The sequence below is a fragment of the Canis aureus genome, chromosome 16 (genome assembly GCF_053574225.1).
Source record: "Canis aureus isolate CA01 chromosome 16, VMU_Caureus_v.1.0, whole genome shotgun sequence".
In the NCBI taxonomy this organism is placed as follows: Eukaryota; Metazoa; Chordata; class Mammalia; order Carnivora; family Canidae; genus Canis; species Canis aureus.
Window position 1 is genome coordinate 59,085,562 of NC_135626.1, and position 19,675 is coordinate 59,105,236.

General features: G+C 49.7%; 1 protein-coding gene across 2 annotated transcripts in view; it reads right to left on the reverse strand.

The window, feature by feature from the left end:
* UBE2O (ubiquitin conjugating enzyme E2 O) overlaps positions 1-10,923 on the reverse strand; it is a 55,930-nt gene extending 45,007 nt beyond the window's left edge. Inside the window, exon 1 of one of the 2 annotated variants that reach the window (XM_077854345.1) lies at positions 10,489-10,923. In XM_077854345.1, the coding sequence (XP_077710471.1) occupies positions 10,489-10,899 (411 nt within the window). In that variant the 5' untranslated portion in view covers positions 10,900-10,923. The remainder of the gene's footprint in view (positions 1-10,488) is intronic. The other variant, XM_077854344.1, reaches the window with a different exon arrangement.
* Between the last annotated feature and the right edge of the window lie 8,752 nt (positions 10,924-19,675).

Here is a 19,675-nt window from a genome sequence, read left to right on the forward strand (position 1 = left end):
GTTTCAAAAGAGGAGCCTCACGCTAAAGACTCAATCATCTCCTAAGGTGAGGATGCTATGCTCATCTCCATTCACAAACTCACATGTGTGAATGCAGGTCTAGCAAGAGTTTTCAGCTGTGTTGTTAGAGCTGCCCCTCATGACTTAGATGGGCATTACCCCCATTTTAGAAGCTGAGAAAGAGGCTCAGAAGAGGGTGGGTGCTGCCACCAAGGTCTTGAAGTAACCATGGGCGCTAGAACTCGGGCAGCTTCTAAGTGTTAAACCAGTGCTCCTTCAGATCATGCAGAGCTTGCACCAAATACCCAAAGGAAACCTGGAATGGCACCGACCAGGGAGAATTTTCATTGGCTTCACGAGACACAGCCTTAGTTCTCATCCCAGCCCAGGATCCAGGACAGGGTCTCAATTTCTGCTAGGGTTTAACCCCAGACACTGCTGCATTTCAGCCACAGCTGACGCTGACTCTGGCTAGCTCTATCCTCACCTACTGGGCTCATACCCTGCCCCAGGTGGGGGGAGTTTTGTGATGGAAGCTGCTGAAAGAGTCAACGACATGGCATATTTTGATTAATCTGCTCTTCCCAGTGTTGGGACACCTACACGTTTCAGTCCTGTGGCAATTATTCATAGTCCTCTCAAAAAATCCCAGATCAGACAGTAAATTACATGGTCAACTTGCCTACTACCCTAAGGGGAAGTGTCAGCTGGCCAGGTGCCCACACAGCCCCAGCACAGAACATAAAGTGTCTGGGAAAAGGCTAAGAATACTCTTTGTAGGTGAATGGAAAGGGATCTGGTCATTAACTCAAACACTTCCCATGAAACTACATGTGAGCCATTCAGAATATAAGCTTTCCCGGAATATAAGGAGTCACTGTCTTTGGTTTCTCAAAAAGCTCCAAGCCAGGGAGAGAGAGCTCAAGTGTGTCGTGTAAGTGCCGTGGGAATTAGAGGCACAGAAGAGCACCAGTGAACGGGCAACAGCTGATGAGATGCAGTCTACTGAAAGGGCAGGAGACTGAGCATGAAATGTGGGCGAGAAGCCTTGAGTGTCAAGCTAAGGCACGTCAGAAGGCTGGGTCCTGACATGATCCAAGCAGTCATCTGGAAGGTCAACCCGTGGTGCTGCACGCTGAGGTGAAAGAGGGTCTAGAGGCAGGGAGACCAAGCGAGATCAGTCCAGGCATGAGACCATCACAGAGTGAGCCCGTGTGGCAGAAAGGAAATGCAGAGGATGCAAGAGGCATTTCAAACAAAGATCTGATGACAAATTAGAATGGCAGCCTGATGCCAAAGGCACGGGCAACAAAGGAACAGACAAACTGAACTCATGAAAATTAAAAAACATTATAATGCACTAAAAGACACTATCAACTCAGTAAAAAGGCAACCCACAGAATGGGAGGCAATATCTGCAAATCATATATCTGATATCCACATATCCAGAATATAGAGCGAGCTCCTACAACTCAACAACAACAAAATACTCCATTCAGGGGATCCCTGGGTGGCTCAGTGGTTTAGCGTCTGCCTTCGGCCCAGGGCGTGATCCTGGAGTCCCAGGATCGAGTCCCACATCAGGTTCCCTGCATGGAGCCTGCTTCTCCCTCTGCCTGTGTGTCTGCCTCTCTCTCTCTCTCTCTCATGAATAAATAAATAAAATCTTAAAACAACAACAAAAAACTCCATTAAAAAATGCAGAGGACTTATATATAAACATTAAGTATCTCCAAAGAAGGTACTTAAATGACCAAGCAGCACATGAAAGATGCCCAACATCACTAATCATTAGGTAAACGCAAATCAAAACCCACAGTGATACGACCTCACACCTCACACCCACTAGGGGTGTGTTTCACTATAAAACAAAACAAAACAGAAAATAACAAATGTTGGCCAGAATGTGGAGAAATTGAGATCCTTGTGCACTGCTGGTGGGAATGGAACATGGTACAGCTGCTGTGGAAAACAGTATGGCAGTTCTTCAAAAAAGTAAAAACAAAATTACCACATGATCCAGCAATTCCACTTCTGGGGATATACCCAAGAGAACTTAAAGTAGGATGTCGAAGAGATACTTGTCCACCCATGTTCATGAGCTGCGTTATTCACGACAGCTAAAACGGGGAGCACCCCAAGTGTCTGCTGATGGATGAATGGCTAAGCCAAAAGCTGTAGATACAATGGAATCTCATTGAGCCTTTAAAATAAAAGAAATTCTAACCCATACTACAACACTGATGAACCATAAGGCTATTACACTAAGCGAAATGTCAGAAAGTAGGTTGGTGGTGGCCAGGAGCTGATGTGGGGGGAAACGGCATTTTTGTGTAGTGGGCATCAAGTTTCAGTTTTACAAGATAACATGAGGTCTAGAGATGGACCTGCACATATCGCTGCACAATATGAATGTATTAATACCATGAACTGCACACTTACATTAGAATTGGGGCCAAGAAGGTACATTTAAAATGATCCCAAATGTTCTGAATCACAGAGGACACAAGCTGAAGTATTTAGGGATGTCTGTTTCTAACTTACCAAATGGCTCGGGAGAAAAGGTATTTACACACATTCACACGTACAGGTGAGGCGCAGATGACAGATTATTAACTGCTGACTCATGCTGGTTGGTAATTAGTACTCACTGGTCCCGTCTTTCAACTTCTCTGTACATTTGAAGATTTTTCATAATCAAGAGTCGGAAAAAGTAATTTCTAAAAATCCCACCAACCTGGAGGTGGGAAGGGCAGTGACTCTCCAAAGGCTTTACACTCACAAAGTCGGAGGTTCCAGATGCTGGAGGGAGCCGTCAGGGAAAGGCCAGGGAAGCTGTCTGCATGTGGGGACCACAGCAGCCACAGGCCTGAAGAAAAGCCAGGAGGGTGGTGAGGGGAGTGAGAACGTGGTGGTACGGGGAAGAAGTCTCACAGAGAGAAGAGGAAAAGGACAGAAGGCTAGAGAAAGCCAGGACGGCCTGGTGTAAGGAGCCCACGGGGGAGCGCTTCCGGGAAGAGGGCAGGCCAGCTCGGTGGACAAGGGGCAATTGGTGGGTGCAGTAACCGGAGCCCGCCAGGCCTCCGTGACCTTCGGGCCACCGCTGGCACCCAGTGGTGAGAGGCCCGGAGAGGCAAGGGGAAGGGGCTGGCAGGTGGTGAGGAAGCGGAGCAGACACCCCCTGCAGCCAGGAGACCGTGGGGGTGAGGAGGACCCCAAAGCACGCTGGGTGTAGGGAGAGGTGCTCTTTCTTCTTTGGCTTGAAGATGATATCATCAACCTTCAGGGCCCTGAAACTCCCCGAAGTAATTAAACAGTCAGAGCAGACAAATACGGGGATGCTTTCAGCACGGAGTATGTTGGCTCCTGCTGCTCCTGGAAGCCACACGAGGCACAGATGCTTGTGTCTGTCCTTCTCGCCCGCGTCTACGAGGGCTGGCGAGTCATCCTGTGAACACGCCGGTCACAACTGCTTCATGGACCATCGGCCACAGCAGTGTCTCCCACAAAAAAAGGTCAAAATTAACACAAGGTGGAAGAACCTCATTGGAACTTCATCAGAGCTGCTGGGTGTGAAAGACTAGCTCTCACTTGCAGGATGCAAATGAAGAACACTCTTTTTAAGACTACAGGAAATCTCTCCTGCAAGTGGGGGGTTTTCATTTTATTACTGGATAGGATTGATGACTTTCTCTCTCTCTCTCTTTCAGCACTACTCAGTATCTTAAATTTAAAAAATTTTTTGATTGAATGAATCTTCACCAGATAAAGCTATGCTATTGGTTTAAACCAAAAGTGATCTAGTGTCTTATTCCTTTGACCTAGCTGCAAAAAATTAAATGTTTCAGTATTAAAATACACAAACCCCTCAACCAGTCAACCAGAGAGGGAGAAACAAACTCCCCACGGAGGGAGCTGGACACAGGCCTCGATCTCAGGACCCTGGGATCACGACCTGAGCCTAAGGCAGACACCTAACTAATTGAGCCACCTGGGTGCCCCTGCCTTAATGTTTAAATCAAAAACCTTGCTTTTCACAATCCTGCTTCAGAAGAACACAGTGTATATGTGGGCAAAACTGACCAAAGGATCCATTCACCACAGTGAACTCCAGGTTGAAGGTCAGGTAATCTTCAACCTCAGAGTATAGCCAAAGAGCAAAACAAGAGCAAATAATCCTGGAGTAGATAAATTCAGAGGGCTATCCATTAACATGATTCAATTTTATTCTAAACTACAAAAATTTCCAGTAAACATTTTGCTCCTCCCTGTCTGTGACCACACATATGTCAGGTGGTGCCTAATAGAGCCCCCTGGGGCCAGCAGAAACATCAGAAACAAGCAATTCTCAATGTGCAGCCTGCTCACTAGAGCCTCAAGTGTTGGATATGCAACAGCCTTGAAGGCACGACCTTCTCAGGCTTGGCACTCAGCCACTGGGCAGGTGGAGCCTCAGAAGGAGCTACAGTTAAAAACACCAAAATCCTAGTAAATATAAGTGAGAGCATCTTGTAAATGAAAAGGCACATTTCCCTCTTTTGATTATTTTAGATCAGCACCCTCCCACCCCCATGCAGAAGCAGGATAAGCTCCGGACAGGGAAACTGAAAATTTCTGTCAGTTGGAACAGGAGCAGAGATCATATCCTCCTGGTTAGAACCACAGGATGGATGGCTCTTGAAAAGAGATCACCCTAAATCCAACTCTGAGGGGACCAGCAGGAGCAGGTGACACCAATCCTGGGCCAGAGCTGTTGTGACAGTGATTCGTTTCCCATGCTATACCAACAGCCCTTTTGTAAAGTACTGGCGCAGCAGAGCTTCCACTGGACCCCTTGAGGCCCTTGGGTAAAACAGTAAAAAAGGCAAAATTTCTCTTGAGGGAATAGGAAAATTAAAAAAAAGAAAAGCAGGGATAAAAATGAAGTGAGGAGGGGGAAGGCACAAAAGGACCCTTAATGTCCTAAACCAACAACAAGGTGGACAGCACAGTCAAGTTTGAGGCAACTAAAAAGGAAGGAGCGGAAACTGAGCGGCACCCAGCCTCTCCCCAAGGAGTCCTTCTGAACCTGTCTCATGACTCAGCATTCCCAGTTGGACGGTAACAACAGCAGCAAGAGAGGGGGCAGGTCTTTAGGGGCAGGAGGTGAAGCTGGATTTCCTAACATGGACCATTTCTAAGATAACACAGAAATGCCAGTTCCTCAGACTTTTGGTTGGGGGTGGGGTGCAGAGGGGGAATAAGCCAATGTTGGAATGAATCACGCTTGCAGAGATTGCTTTCATTCAACATCTTGGGGCACTCACAGGTTTTCTAGAAATAAAATGTGCTTTTTGACAATTATTTTGAGAATGACTGCTGGGTCAGGGAATGAAAAGTGCAGAAGAGAAGCACGACAAGTGCCAGTCTAGTGTCTCTCCCATTCTGCTACCCAGCGTGATCTCCCTCTTTCCTTCCACCCATCCCAACACCCTGCTCCTTCCTCTCTCCTTACCCGTGGTTACATCCTATCCACTAAGACTTTCAAGTGTTTAAAGACTGGATGATTAATGCCAACCACAGGGTCTGTGACTCATGTTTAATCAGGGTGCTTGATACAGTAATGATCTATGAATCCCAAACTTAAACATTCTCAGGTGAGCACAAACTACATTTAATTCTATTTGAAGTAGGGTTCCTCCACTCATTAGCAGTGTGACATGGGACAAGTTATTTAACCTCCTTCCTTGCCCCCCAGTTTCCTCCTCTGAGATACATGAATGATAGTACCTAGTTCTCAGCGTTGCTGGGAGCACTGAGTACTACATGTAAAGAGTGCCTGGCACATAGTAACACTACATAATGTTTGTCATTATTATTTTAAAACACAAAAGCAATACTCTACCATCCTTGTAATAGTCTTTTGGAAATTTCAAAGGATGTCTTCCAAATTCTGGGAAATATACACACACATATATATACCTATATATTCATTCCACACACACCCCCACTCGGAAGTTAGTGGACTTTGGCAGGTGTTACATTAAACATGCATAAAGTAACCGAGGAGTGAAGTTCTTGAGTATTTATAGAAGCGGCTTAATAAGAAGTTCTATCTGGGCACCTGGGTGGCTCAGTCGGTTAAGCATCTGCCTTTGGCTCAGGTCCTGTGATCCAGTCTCGCTCCCTTCTCAGTGGAGAGTCTGCTTCTTCCTCTACCCCTCCCTCCTACTTGTGATCTCTCTCTCTCTCATATTTTAAAAAATCCATAATCCACCAGATCATGAGCAACATGATCGATTAATAGGAATTCCTCCACCACTGATATAAACCCCTCTAGGGCACCTTTTGCCTCTTGAGGTGCAGCACTCTGTGATGCAGGGAAGTGATTTCCTACAGGGATGGGGCTGGCTCTGCCTGATGGACATCAGGATGGTGGCTGCTAATAGCCAAGTGGCCACACCACCCAGCTACGCTTCTGGTTCAGGCTCATTTCAGAGGCCAGAAAGCAGATCTTTATTCCAGAGAGAAAATGAGGCAGTGACTAGGCCAAGGTCACTCAGAGTATGTGACACGGGAAGAGCACCCAAGGGTTTTGACTTCCAATCACAGGACACAAACCCACATCCCTCTTCTGGTGAAAGTGCCCTTGAGTGAAGCAGCAAGTCAGACTGAGACACCCTCAAGGCACTGAGTCCCCGGAGTTAGAAGGGGGGAACCAAAGGACAAAGAATAAAATCACAGAACAGCTGTGCGAGTCTGCAAGTGCTGTGATCCTATCTGAATAAAATGCAATTAGATGCACTCAGTCCTGCATCTTGGTTAACCTTACATAACTTCTATGACATCACTAAGAACAATTGCTTTTAGTGGGTCCAGCACCTGGACAAGTGAAGCAAGCAACCTTCACACGCTATGATGCTACATCTAAATAGCTTTCCCCATGGAAATGTTGGCATAAGAAACCAAAAATAAACCAAAAAGCCAATTCCTAAGGGACCTGTCATGAAGGATGCTACAAACACACAACCTTAGAGAAGGAGAGTGAGCACAGATACAGCTTTAATTTAGAGACATTAACTCTCAAGCCAGGAGAGACTTTAGAAGTTGTGGGAACTTTAAGCAAAAAGAGTGTATAAGAGATGGGAAAACTAAAGCACAGACAGGAAGCCCCCGGACTTCGACTGACAGGCAGCGGTCTGTTCTCTTCCTCACAGGGGCCATTCTGTCCAATCAGGACAAGTGGAGACTGCAAAGACACACCATGTCTAGCCAGTGCTCAGGAAGGCAGAAACCTCGGCATTTGGCTTTATTCCAAAATTTTACTCAATGATGGTCACTGATGGGGAAGGGGCAAGTCACGTAGATCTGTGGCCAGGGGCACCTGGGGAGCTCAGTCGGTTAAGCCTCTGCCTTCCGTTCAGGTCACGATCCCCGGGTTCAGGGATCAAGTCCTGCATCGGGCTCTCTGCTTCTCCCTCTCCCTCTGCACCCCCATCATGTTATCTCTCTCCCTCTGTCACTCAAGATGAATAAATAAAATCTTTAAAAAAAAAAATCTTAAAATCTTAAAAAAAAAAAAAAAAAAGAAGAAGATCCATGGCCAAATGGGAAAAGTTTCATGTGGATAAGTCAGCTACTACACTAAAGGGGACGGGAGACTGAGGAAAGGAAGGAGCACAAGGTGCATCTTCTTTTAAGTAGTAAAGAAGCTTAACTTTGGCTGCTGGAAGCCTCTGGAACTGGACCACACATTCTGCAGTTTCAAGGAAGAGCTACTTATTTTATTTCTGTTGAAATATTCATTGAAGTGGCCAGGAGGGGGTAGACCTTGTTGGCCAGCCTCTTCCTCGCTCCTTATGAATTTGTTCATTAAAAACTTAAGAGACTAATATTAAGCCTTACTCATTGCCCAACAAATTAACCTGAAAACTACAAAAATACTTTACAGCCTACAGAACACTCTACATAAAAGAGTACTATTAAAACAATTCCAACATAAATAAGTAAATAAATAAATAAATAAAACAATTCCAATAGGTGGCAGATTTAAAAAGAAATATGTTTCTCAATACTGTCACCACATTATTCTATCAGTAATTAGGTCCTTAAATCTGATAACTAAATTAGTTATGGAGCAGGAATCAGAACCTAAGTGGTCAACTTTGGTCTAATGGTCTTTCCTTTACAGCACCCTGACACCTCCATGGATTTATAAGGGGTGAGAAATGAGAAGAAAAAAAAAAAAAATCTTCCTACCACTTCCTAAAATGCAAGGTCCCGGGGCCCACCCTACCACCCTAGTCGGGGTCACCTGTGCCTAGGCTTCATGGTAACCTATAGCCACCTATCAGGCATACACACCTCCACATTCTCCAAACCTAGTCTTAATTCCTAAAAGAAGAACTGGGTCTTAACATCCTCAGGTGGATACTATGTGCCACCACTTCCTGGAGTTCCTATGCCCCTTAGCTTTTGATAAGCTCAGAAGCTACAGACACCAGTGGGAAAGAAAACACCACCACCACCACTGGACTCACGATGGATTTCAACAAATTCAAAGCCAATCACAAGAGGGCAGCTTCAAAATATATCCAAGCTGGTACCTAAAAATTACTTTCAATTTAATTCTTAAATCGGTATTTTGAGTCAAACTTTGAATAATCACACACGGTGGGAGGAGGCAGACAGAGCATAATTGTAAATAAAGTTAACCACCAAAGTCAAGATGAACAGGAACAACCACTGATAAACATGGCAGCTCCCGGCAGCGAGCTTGGCCTGCCCGCCCGAGTCCCAGGGCAGGAGGCCATGACACAGTGAAATGAGTTGCATTCCAAAAGTCACAAACCTCTGGAGAAGATGGTTAGGGAATGACATTTCTCAAAAACCCACAGAAAGACATGAGCAACCATTTGTTAGTAAGGCAATGCAGAAACACTAGCAAAAATCTTCTCTTTCCCACACAACAACGCTGGTGGTAATTTTTAAACAAGCCTTCCGCTATAAAAAGTACTATTTTCCACATACTTTTGCACACGAACTTGTAATTTTCTTCCCGAGTCAGAGCAACTAATGCCTGATTCGCGTTTCTCTGAGGGGAAGCCAGGGGTCCTGGATGCGGATCTCCCTGTTCTGTGGGTGCAAACGCGCTGGCAAGGAGGAAGACCCTGCTCGTAACAACAGTCACTTGCCACCAGGAAGTGGATCACAGGCTCTTCCTGGGAGTGGGGCCTTTTCTCCTGCCAGAGCAGTGATCACAGACCCCCCTCTGTAGTATGGCAAGAAGCCCTCCCTATTCCTCTGTGGCCTTTGTCTCCCAGTGTATGAGAAACCCAGATTAACTTCTCAAGTGCCCTCCCCTGAAATCAGACCTGTCAACAGCCCAGGCCTGATTCCTGCTTAGAAATGTTTTCTTGAAGGGGAGAAGGAGGAGACGAAGAAGGGGTGAAAGATACAGGGGTGTGTGCGTGCATGTGTGAATCACTGATAGGAACTCACACTCAGGAAAACAAGACAGAAGCAGCAGCCGCCAAACCAACCTTGGTTCAAGGTTTCAGGTTTAAGACGATAAACCCCTTTGTCCTTAAAACTGTAATATTCACCAGCCTCACCCCAAGGGCCCATAAGGGAGTCTGATGTTTGCTTGACACCTCAGGTCAGGAAACAACCCTCGCTTTCCAAACGGGGTGGCTCTTCTCCATCCAGGCTTCTATAGTAATTTTCTTTTCTTTTTTTTGTTTTTTTTGTTTTTTTTTTCAAAAAGTCCAACTGCACTTGGGAGTCATCAATCCCAGTCGCAGCTGTCACATCCCCCCCACCCCGTACTATTAATATCACGGCTCTGATTGTTAATGATTTTACTCACAAAGTTCCCTGCAGCAATTAAGACGAGGCAACAAGGTTAAAAAAAAAAAAAGAAAGAAAGAAAAGGAGGTGCGGGGTCAGGTGGGGGGCGGGAAGGGGAAGAGGTTGGTTTTCTCCGGCCATAATAACGCATTCTGTCAACTAGGGAACTTCTTGGGTTTTTCTATGCCGCCGGAGAGGCTCATCTCGATCTTTGTTTTGGAACGCCCACAGCCCTTGCCCGTCCGGCCCCGGCACGGCCTGCCTTTCCGGATGCACAATGCAGTAGGCAGCAACTCGGGGGTCAGCGAAACGCCGCACTGGTGTGATCCGAGCGTGCTCCGGGGCCTCACGAGTTCTTCCCCCGCCCCCCGCCCCGCTGTAGTGGGTCCCCGTAGAATGCTGAGGCCCAACCACCGCGCCGCAGGGCGTGGAAGTCCCTCCGCGCCGGGAAGCCCGCGCGGCCCGGCGGCCCGGCGGCCCGGGGCTGGTGCAATGACTTTGCACCGGAGCGTCCCCTCGGCGGAGGCTCGGCCCCGCGCCTCGGCCCACTGCAGCTGCACCACTCCGGCCAGCGCCTCGCGAGCCTCCCTCCCCGGCCTAGGGCTCCTGCGGCAGCCCGGGCCCCGCGCCGGCCCCCGCCCGCCCGCCCGCCCGCCGCACCTTGGTCTCCTTCACGTGCTGCTTGACGCCCTCCGGGTACCACTGGACGCGCACGTAGCCGCGGCGCAGCGGGCTGGCCCGGCCCTCCTCGTGGCCCGCGCCCCCCGCCTCGGAGCAGCCCGAGCTCCCGCGGCCCTCCTCCTCGCCCTCCGAGTCCGAGTCCTCGCCGTGGATGAGGCGCACCAGCCCGAAGTGCACCGAGCCGCGGTAACGGCCCGACACCAGGTCGTGAGAGAACAGCAGCCGCTGCGAGCCGGCTTCGGGGCCGGAGTCCGAGGACGGCCCGGAGGCCGAGTCCGGGGCGGGCGCCGGGGCGGGCGCCGGGGCGGGGGCCGCGTCCGGGGTCGGGGCCGCGTCCGGGGCCTGGGCGGGAGCCGGAGCTGCGGGCGCGGGCGCTGCGGGATCCGCCATAACTGCTCTGCGCGAGTCTCGGGCGGCGGCGGTGCTGGCGGCGGCGGTGGCGGCGGCGGCGGCGAACGCGGCACGGAGGGGCGGGGCCAGCCGGCGCGGGGGCGGGGCCACGGCGCGCTGACGTGGCCTGCGTGCCGCCGTCGTCAGGGAGCCGAGATGCGGTTGCTAGGAGCTCTCGCCTCGTCGCTAGGGGACGCTGGAGATGCCGCCGGGGGCGGGGGAAAAGGTGGGCTCCGCGACGGAGGGGCGGGGCCAGAGGGGGTGAAAGCAAGGGGAGCGGGGGCCCCTGGGTGGGGACCCGGAGGAGGAAGTGCGGGGGGCACCTAGGCAAATCAACAACGTTTAACGAGCCTGCTAGGCGTCCCCAGCCCAGTCCTACGCGCTGGGAGGGGTCAGAAGGAGCAAGATGCCGGCCCTGTCCTCTAGGTGTTTACAGCCTAGTTGGGCAGACAAAACATATGCCTATTAAATAGCTAAAAAGCAACTCCAAGGCAGCTTGTAAGCAAGGCTACAAAAGATATGTATAGAGTGTATCTAGGAAATTTCTATGCAGAGCCTGGAAGGTCATGATCCCTCGGGGAGGGGTCAAGGGGTTGGTGAAGGAGGTACAGAGAGAGGTCAGAAAGATAAGCAAGCATTAGTGGCCTCTATGGTTTGGCTTTAAACCCACCTAGAGGGGCTCCCAGCTCCATGAGTTTTACTTAGTATGCATGGCAAGAGGTGGGACAGTGAGTGAGGAGTGGGAAGCTGGGTTCCAATTCTTTTTTTTTTTTTTTTTTAAGATTTTATTTATTCATGAGAGACAGAGAGAGAGAGGCAGAGACACAGGCAGAGGGAGAAGCAGGCTACATGCAGGGATTCGATCCTGGGTCTCCAGGATCACTTTCTGGGCTGCAGGCGGCACTAAACCACTGAGCCATCCGGGCTGCCCCTGGGTTCCAATTCTTGTTGCTGCCACTGACTAGTCTTACAAAAGTAGGGAAGCTGATAAACTTCTCTCCTCATCGGTAAAATCGGCGTGATAATAGCAGTACCCGGTTCACTGGGCAATTGGGAGGATTGAAGGAAACAGAACAGTGCCTGACATACAGTTCCCTCCATAAAGCTTAACCGTTCCTATAATACTTCTGCCCTCCTTTCCTAGACTAAAATTCTAGACAGACAGAACTGTTATACTTCGGGTTTGCTCCATATTGCCATTTTGAAATATAAAAAGTAATTATACTAATGTGTCCCTTAAGGAAGTTCCAAAAGATTTAGATACATTCTCAGAGGACAGATTCATAATGGGTTGTTAGAAGGAAATTAAGAATACTCAGGATATGGCCCTAACCTTTCTCAGTCAAAATCATTTTATCCCCACATTTTTCTGCAAGGCCATCCATGAGAAATTAGGAAGACGGTTCAATATTATAGTATTTGGGTTCTTGTAAAAAGGCAGGATTCCTGTTCTTTGGGTAGTATACAGACTACTAAGGCTACAGAACCACACTCCTGGAAAAGTCAGAAGAACATACATGAAGCACAGATGGCAGCCTGAGTAGATAATGTGTCCTGAACCAAGCACTTATAGAATATTGATATAATAATTGGAGTTGGGGTGGCTGTCAAGGGGCCCAAATCTTAGAAAACTCATGTACTAAAGTATAGAAAAAACTGTGGTTAGGTGAGCTGAAGAGGAGTTAGGATACAAGTTAGGGGCAGAGCTGGGCTCGCAAACCACAGCCTTCCCATCCCAGACCACAGCACAGAATGGCCATCTGGAATCACTGCTGGGAGGACTCAGTTCCCCACTCCCCATAAAGACTTGGCAGGCTTAACATCAATAACATAGCTTCTCTTGCACCTACCATGCCCCTTTAGCCCAAGCTCCTAACATTTATTGATCACCTATTATTGACCAGGTGCTGTGCCGGGCACATTCACATGTATTATCATAATCGTGGATATAGGTTTAGAATTTTTTTTCTTTATTCCTTCCTTTCTTTCTTTTTTATTAAAGTAAGCTCTAGGCCCCATATGGGGCTTGAACTCATAACCCCAAGATCAGGATTCACAGGGCTACGCAGACTGAGCCAGCCTAGATATAGGTGTACGTAACCCCATCTTATTAGTGAGGAAACAGGGTCCAGGAATTCAGTGCTTAAGGTCACAACGTAGTAACCTGCAGAGCCAAGTTGGAATCCAGTTTCCCTGACTCCAAGTGCAGGGGCTTTTCTAGTTCTTGTGTCTCTCAAAGGATAGAGGGAGAGGGTGAGCAAGTAGGCAGAAGGGGCAGGGCAATGCGGGCCCAAAATCTTGGATGTCAGAAATCCAGGAGAGTTTTGCACTCTACTCCAGCTTATGCCTGTGTTCATTTTAATATAAAAAGAATGTCCTTCCTCCCTAATCGTTGAGTAAAATTGGCACTCCAGGAAGATGTGCCATGTTTATTCTGTGGCTTCTTGTAATAATGGCTAATAATAGCTACCAGTTATTGAGCTGTAATTTAATACCAGGTACTATACTAAGTGCTTTACATGGATTAGTCCTCTGTGAGAGAGCAAGTATGAGCCCCCCTTTTGTGAAGTCTCCTTCCCATGCTGTGAGGCCTCCTTCCCACCCCCACCCAGGAAAGTGCTAGGTTGTAGGTAAGAGCCCTTGGTTTCAAAGCTAATCTCTCCCTTACTAACTAAACCCCTTTTGAGCATGTGGATCATGTCCTAAGTATGTGTGTCACTCCCATGCCTAGTACAGTGCCTGGTACAGTCTCGGTGCTCAGTGATGTACCATATCGGGGGGGGGGGGGCAAGGTTCCTGTCCTTCCATTTGGTCAGTTTCCCATCCTCCTCTCCCCATACAGCCAAGGAGCTGCCCCAGCTGTCTCTCAGCCTTTTCTGTCATCCCCAGTTTGAGCTGCATCAGAGTCCTTTTAGAAGAAGCTCGGTACATTCCTCCCCACCTTACTCACACCTTAGATACTCCAGTTCAGGTTTGAGGCTTGACCCCTTCCCAGTCCCCGAGCCCCTAACCACAGTCTGCACACCCAAGCTGGTGAGTGGCGTGAGCTACGATGGGAGCATTGGCTTAGTTTTTATTTTCCTAATTGCCAAATGAAAAAAAACCACAAAAACAAAAACAGAAAAACCCTTCATCCCGCAGTGGAGAAAGCCCTCCTCTCATGGCCCCAACACCCAGCCCTTCTTGGGGAATAGAGAATCTTCTCAGGGGAATTTTGCTTATTTACAAACATGCCTGCAAGAAACTGAGCCAGTCTGGCCCCTCCCCCTGCGAAGGGGCTGCCAGGGGACAGGAGGCAAGAGAGCTGGCAGCAAGATCAACTGATCTGTGGGAAGCAGGCCCTGTCTTATCCCTATCTTAACCGGCCACTGGGTTAAAAAGTGTGCATGGGCCTCAGGCCTCACACTGCCCAACGGGGGAGCCTCAGCGTACTTGGCCTCTCCAAGTTTCCCTGTATGAGAGAATCCAGAGGAGCCCAGAGAACTCCTTTTACCCTGGAGTGCGTGTTTGGAGGCTCCAGGGTGACTTCAGCACTGGAGTCTTCAGCTAGGAACATGGAGTGGGAGGGGGGTTACCCTGGGGAGCCCGCCTGCACCCCCCCGTCGCTATCTGGAGTAATCCCCCTGCCTGAGGCTCCAGCTGGGGGTTGCTCAAGACTCATGGGCTTTTGGAATTACAGGGGTCCTTCTTGCCCCTGGAGCCTTCCCCTTTTGTGTTGATGCCCTGGGAGAATCGTGGGATTGGCCCAGGATCACTCTGCAGTGCAGTCAGGATCAGGAGCCAGATGAGCCAGCCCTTGGCCATTCTCACTCCTGACTCAGAAAAGGTTGCAATCTTCAGGGCAAAAAACTTTGTACTGGGGGCACCACTGAAAAGGTTGAGCAATGAGTGAGAGCCCAGGTTTGGCAGATTCACCCTGTTTCCCTCCTTCCTTTGGATACAGGGACCAGGGACAGCAGATGCACTGGACCAACCTGAAGAACAGTAAGGCTGCTGTCACTCAGCCATGCCACCCTCTTCACCACCAAGTCCCAGCTCGCCAGGCCGGGGCCTTCTCCTCGGCACCAACTCATGGGTACTTCCCGGATGACCAGCCAAATATCACAAACCCGTCTCCACCAAACCCATTTCTTCTTCCAGAATCCTCATCCAGGTTGATGGCAGCATCACTTACCTGGGTGCCAAGTGTGCCACTTGAGGGTTAACCCTTGATGTTCAGCTCCACATGCGATCAAAACCCAAGTCATGGCCCCTTTACCCTCTTTCCACATCCCCCAGGTCCAAGGCAGCTCCACTGGGGGCCGCTCCACGGGGAGTTAAGGTGGTGCCGTGGTGCCGTGATGCCATGGCTAGGAGTGGGTTTCCAGGATCGGACGGACCTGGGTTTGAAGCCTGTTCTACCACTGACTCGCTCTGTGACCCTGGGCAAGCTATTTCACTTCTCTGAGACTCAGTTTCCTTTCTGTGAAATAGGAGTCATAATAGTACCTACTTCTTGGGGCTGTTGAGAATTTAACTGGCATGGTCAATATAGAGTGCTTTGCTTGGGCCTGTTCAGTTAGTGATGAATTTTACCTGCTGGTATGAGTTCATCCCCATCTCTCACCTACACCCCCCACACCGAGGCTGTGGCCTCCTTACCGTACCCCCCACCGCCTAATCCATCCACCACCTTGTTCCCAGGGAGGTTGAAAATGCAAACCTGATCATCCGGCTTCTTGGCTTGCCATCTCTCTGTGGCTCTCCTGGAACCACCAGAGGATGACACAGGTAGTCCTTCTGGAATCGATCCCCTCTACTACCTCTAACCCTGTCCCCCAGCTCTGCACCCTGCACACATGCTCCATGCTCGGACCTCGGCCGCTTCCTTCAGGACCCTAATCATTGGTGCCTGGTGCCCTTTCACGTGCTCGCCATCTGCCGGGAAGATTTTATGCCTCAACTTCAACTCCTATTTTTACCTAAAAAATTTCTTTTCATCTCACGAAACCTAGATTGGGCCTTCATATCTATGACGTCCTCCAAGCACCCCGCTCCCCTGCTTTATCCCTCCACTTTCCTGGTAACCCCTGTGTGGTTATTTATTCCCTTCTATGACACCCTTCTCCATCTTAGTGCCCAGCATCCAGCACAGGTCTGACACCTAGTATATCCAAAGACTTTGGTTGAGTGATTGAACAAAACCAGCCAATGTCTCCCAATGGCCCTGAATGTGTCAGCAGGTCTCAGGGACACTCTGCCTTTCCTCAAGTCCCCTGTTCTCTGTGTTTCCTAGATATGGAGAGGAACAGACACATATGCCACACATGCACACTCATCCCCACACGTGCACACACACACTCATAAGCATGTGCACGCGCACACACACACACACTTTCTCATTGTCGTCTCCTCCTTCAGCCTCTAGATCTGTGCTGCCCGTTGTGGTAACCCCTAACCACATTTAGCTCTTGAGTGCTTAAAATGCGGCTAGTCTGAATTGACATGGGTTGTAAGTATAAAATATACACTGAACTTTGAAGGTTTGTTTGCAAAAAAAAAAAAAAAAAAGAATCTAAAATATCTTAATTTTATATTGTTGAAATGGCAATACTTTATATGTATTAGGTTAAATAAAATATACTATTAAAATCAAGTTCACCTAAAAAAATTTAAAAAATAAAATCAAGTTCACCTGTTTCTTTTGGTTCTTTTTCATGTGGCTTCTACAAAATCGAAAAACATCACATATGGTTCTCCTATGACCTTTCTGTTGGCCAGCAGGGCTCCAGAAGCTCAGGGAGCCGTAGGTCCCCTCTTTCTCCAGGAGGTGGCGATCCCTCCCTGCCTTTGACACCTTCATTCCAGAAAACTCTGGAAGCTTCCCGAGGAAACTGCCTGTGTAACATATCAGATCTTGAACCTCAAATAAAGATGGGGCTCCACTCAGCCCTGCAGTGAAGCCAACCTATCTATGCAAATGAGGCTTCAAAATAAATCCACAGGAAGTCAAGAAGTTAAATGGCATCCTCCTCAACAGAAGAATCAAGACATAGTTGCCAGAACACCTACTCTGGGGGGCACATGCCACGCTTTCAACCTGGTTTCTATTTCCCAGGGGTTTATGAAACCTGTTGGGGGGATGAGCGTCAGTGGATACTGTGCACACAGCCCGAATCCACCTTCAGATCTTAGGAACCCTTCCCCAGCTGCCAGGCACTGGCTGCCGAGGCTCACAGCTTTGGTACCTTTCCAAGGATTGCTCTTGGCTGAAAGAAGGTGCCTCACCTGTCCAACGACTGTCCTTCAGGAGAAACAAAGCCTGGCCTTCTCACCTCCATTCAGGACACTTGGGAGGGGCCCCCCAGCTTCAGAGCTTCTCCTGGGATCAGCTGAGGTCTCTACTGGAACTGCCTCTTCCAGAGGGTTAAACTCCCTCTGCTCACCTCTGCTGACCTTGCTCCCTGATGGCACTTCCAGTAAATGTCTTCATGCAGATCTGAGTCTTTAAGTCTATTTCCTGCAGAATCTGACCCATAACAATTTAGTGCCAAGTGTGGTCCTAGGGAACAGACTTTAAATGGGATTTTAGAGCTGGGTCGCTAGCCTGTTAATGCGGATCCCCACCAGTAGTGGGAGGTATGATATTCTGGGCCCTCGCACACTACAGTGGTACAATCATTAAAACTTTGGTGGGCAGTGAACCCACCAAATGTGGGTGGTGGTGAACAATCGCAGGCATCTGCACCATGTGGGAGAGCAGTCATATAAGGACTATGGGATCTCATGACTATTGTTGGCAGCAGTCACACTGGAAAAAGCAAAGAGCTGTGGCTGATGGGTCACCAATCAGAGGCTCAGTATAAAAGCCAGAGGGTCTCCTTGGCAGAGTGTGAAGAAACCCTGCCTCCCGAAATTAGGGAACGGAGAAAAGTAGAGAAGCACATCCCAGGCTTAGTAAGGGCAGCAGGGCCCTAGAGGAGGTTTGCATCCCCAACCTCAGTGAGCCAGCTATGCCAAGGAGGACCGGAATTGGGAAGAAGGGCGACTCTGAGACATCTGGGGAGATCTGGGTTGCTAGACTCAGTGCTGGGTTCTCCTTGAGCCTTCTGGACCCTCCCACCTGTGACTCCCTCCTGTGTGAACCCCCCCACCCGTCTGTGACAGTTGAGTGCTTTCTCCCTGCTGGAAGACAAAACTCCTCCTTGTAAGACATGTGCCAACCCTCCCTGCACCTCAAGGATCTACTCCATCTCTCCTCTTTGTTCCAGGTCAATACTTTGGCCTAAATCACAACTTAGGGGCAACTGGGGGGCTCAGTCGGTTGGGCGTCTGCCTTCAGCTCTGGTCACAATTCAAGTCCCAGGATCAAGCCATCAAGCTCCACATCGGGACTCCCTGTTCACCGGGGGGGTCTGCTTCTCCCTCTCTCTCTGCCTCTCCCCTGGTTCATGCGCGCTCTCTCTCTATATATATATCTCTCTCTGTCTCAAATGAATACATGAAAAACTTAAAAATAATAATAAATCACAACTTAACTCAGCTGGTAATGTGCTGGGCCACCTGCAGGGAGAAAAAGGCTACCCCGGGAAGCCAACGGTGTGGACAGTAGCTGGAAGAATGTGAGATCCAAGTCAAGGATACTGGGTCAGGAGAGGAAGAACATTCCGTTGGATAAGGCATGTGTGTTGTTCTGGGAACACTCTTCCCTGCTGCAGGATTTATCACCCTGGCAAGGACCCCAGAAGCTGGTGCTAACACACCGCTAGGGCAGCTCCTGGCAGCTTGGAGACAGTGATCCAGGGCACCCACCCCTTGGCTGACAGGATTGTCCTCAGCTCAGGAAGCCACCTCAACCAATGTCAACGCAGGGCAAAAAGGCCTGCCCTCTGCCTCGATCTGGGTGTCTCTGAGGCCTTCCCGGCTCCTGAGCTCCCGTGAGATGGGCTGAGGCCTCTGTGGCAACTGCATCACCACGGCTGCCTCCCCCCTCTGCCCAAGGCTGCTCCCCCTCCTGCCCCCGCTCCCCACCAGGGGCTGCCCCTGAGAGCTCTCCCTCCGTGAACCTCTGGCCTGCAACCCTCCATCTCGGTTTCTGTTTGCTGGGGAACCTGCCTGTTACAGACTAAGGCTGAAAACGTAAATCCAATCAGGCAAAATGTGCTCAGGGCCAGGTGTGCAGGGCAGGTCTTCGGTCCAGGGAAGGAGTGGAGAGAAATAAGTCACCCTCAAATCCACCAAAAAACGTGACTCCCCCCTAAGAAGATGTGTGGGTACATGCACGAAGGGGGTAATTTCTGAGGGCCAGATGGCCAGATGCCATAACAGACAGCGGCCTTCCCTGACCTTAGGGCCTTTCAATGGTTCTGTGTGGAAAATTGAGGTCTCATTAACATTATCAGACTGTCTCTGGGTCCTGTCTCCCAGGGGACCCACCTTTCAGTCTCCTCCAGGTGGACTCCCCTGGGGCCTGCAGTGAGAACTGGGCAGTTGTCCCATTGAGGGGAGCGGGCAGGAGCAAGTGCAGCCCCGTGTGGGAAGCTCCCAGAGGTCCTGGGACCAGGACGTCGCTCACCTGGGCCCAGGCGGATGCTCACTGCCACACCATGCCAGGCTCTGCGGGCTGCCAGAGTTGCTGCAGGCTGGACGCCCGTGCTGGTGGTGGGGGTGTCGGGGAGGGAGGGAGAAGATGGGGGATGCGGGGAGAATTCTCCAGGCCCCAGCCATGCCAACCGGTCAGTGTATCTTCAACAGATGGCATCTGCCCTGCTGCGACCGCTGCTTCCTCTCCTTGAGG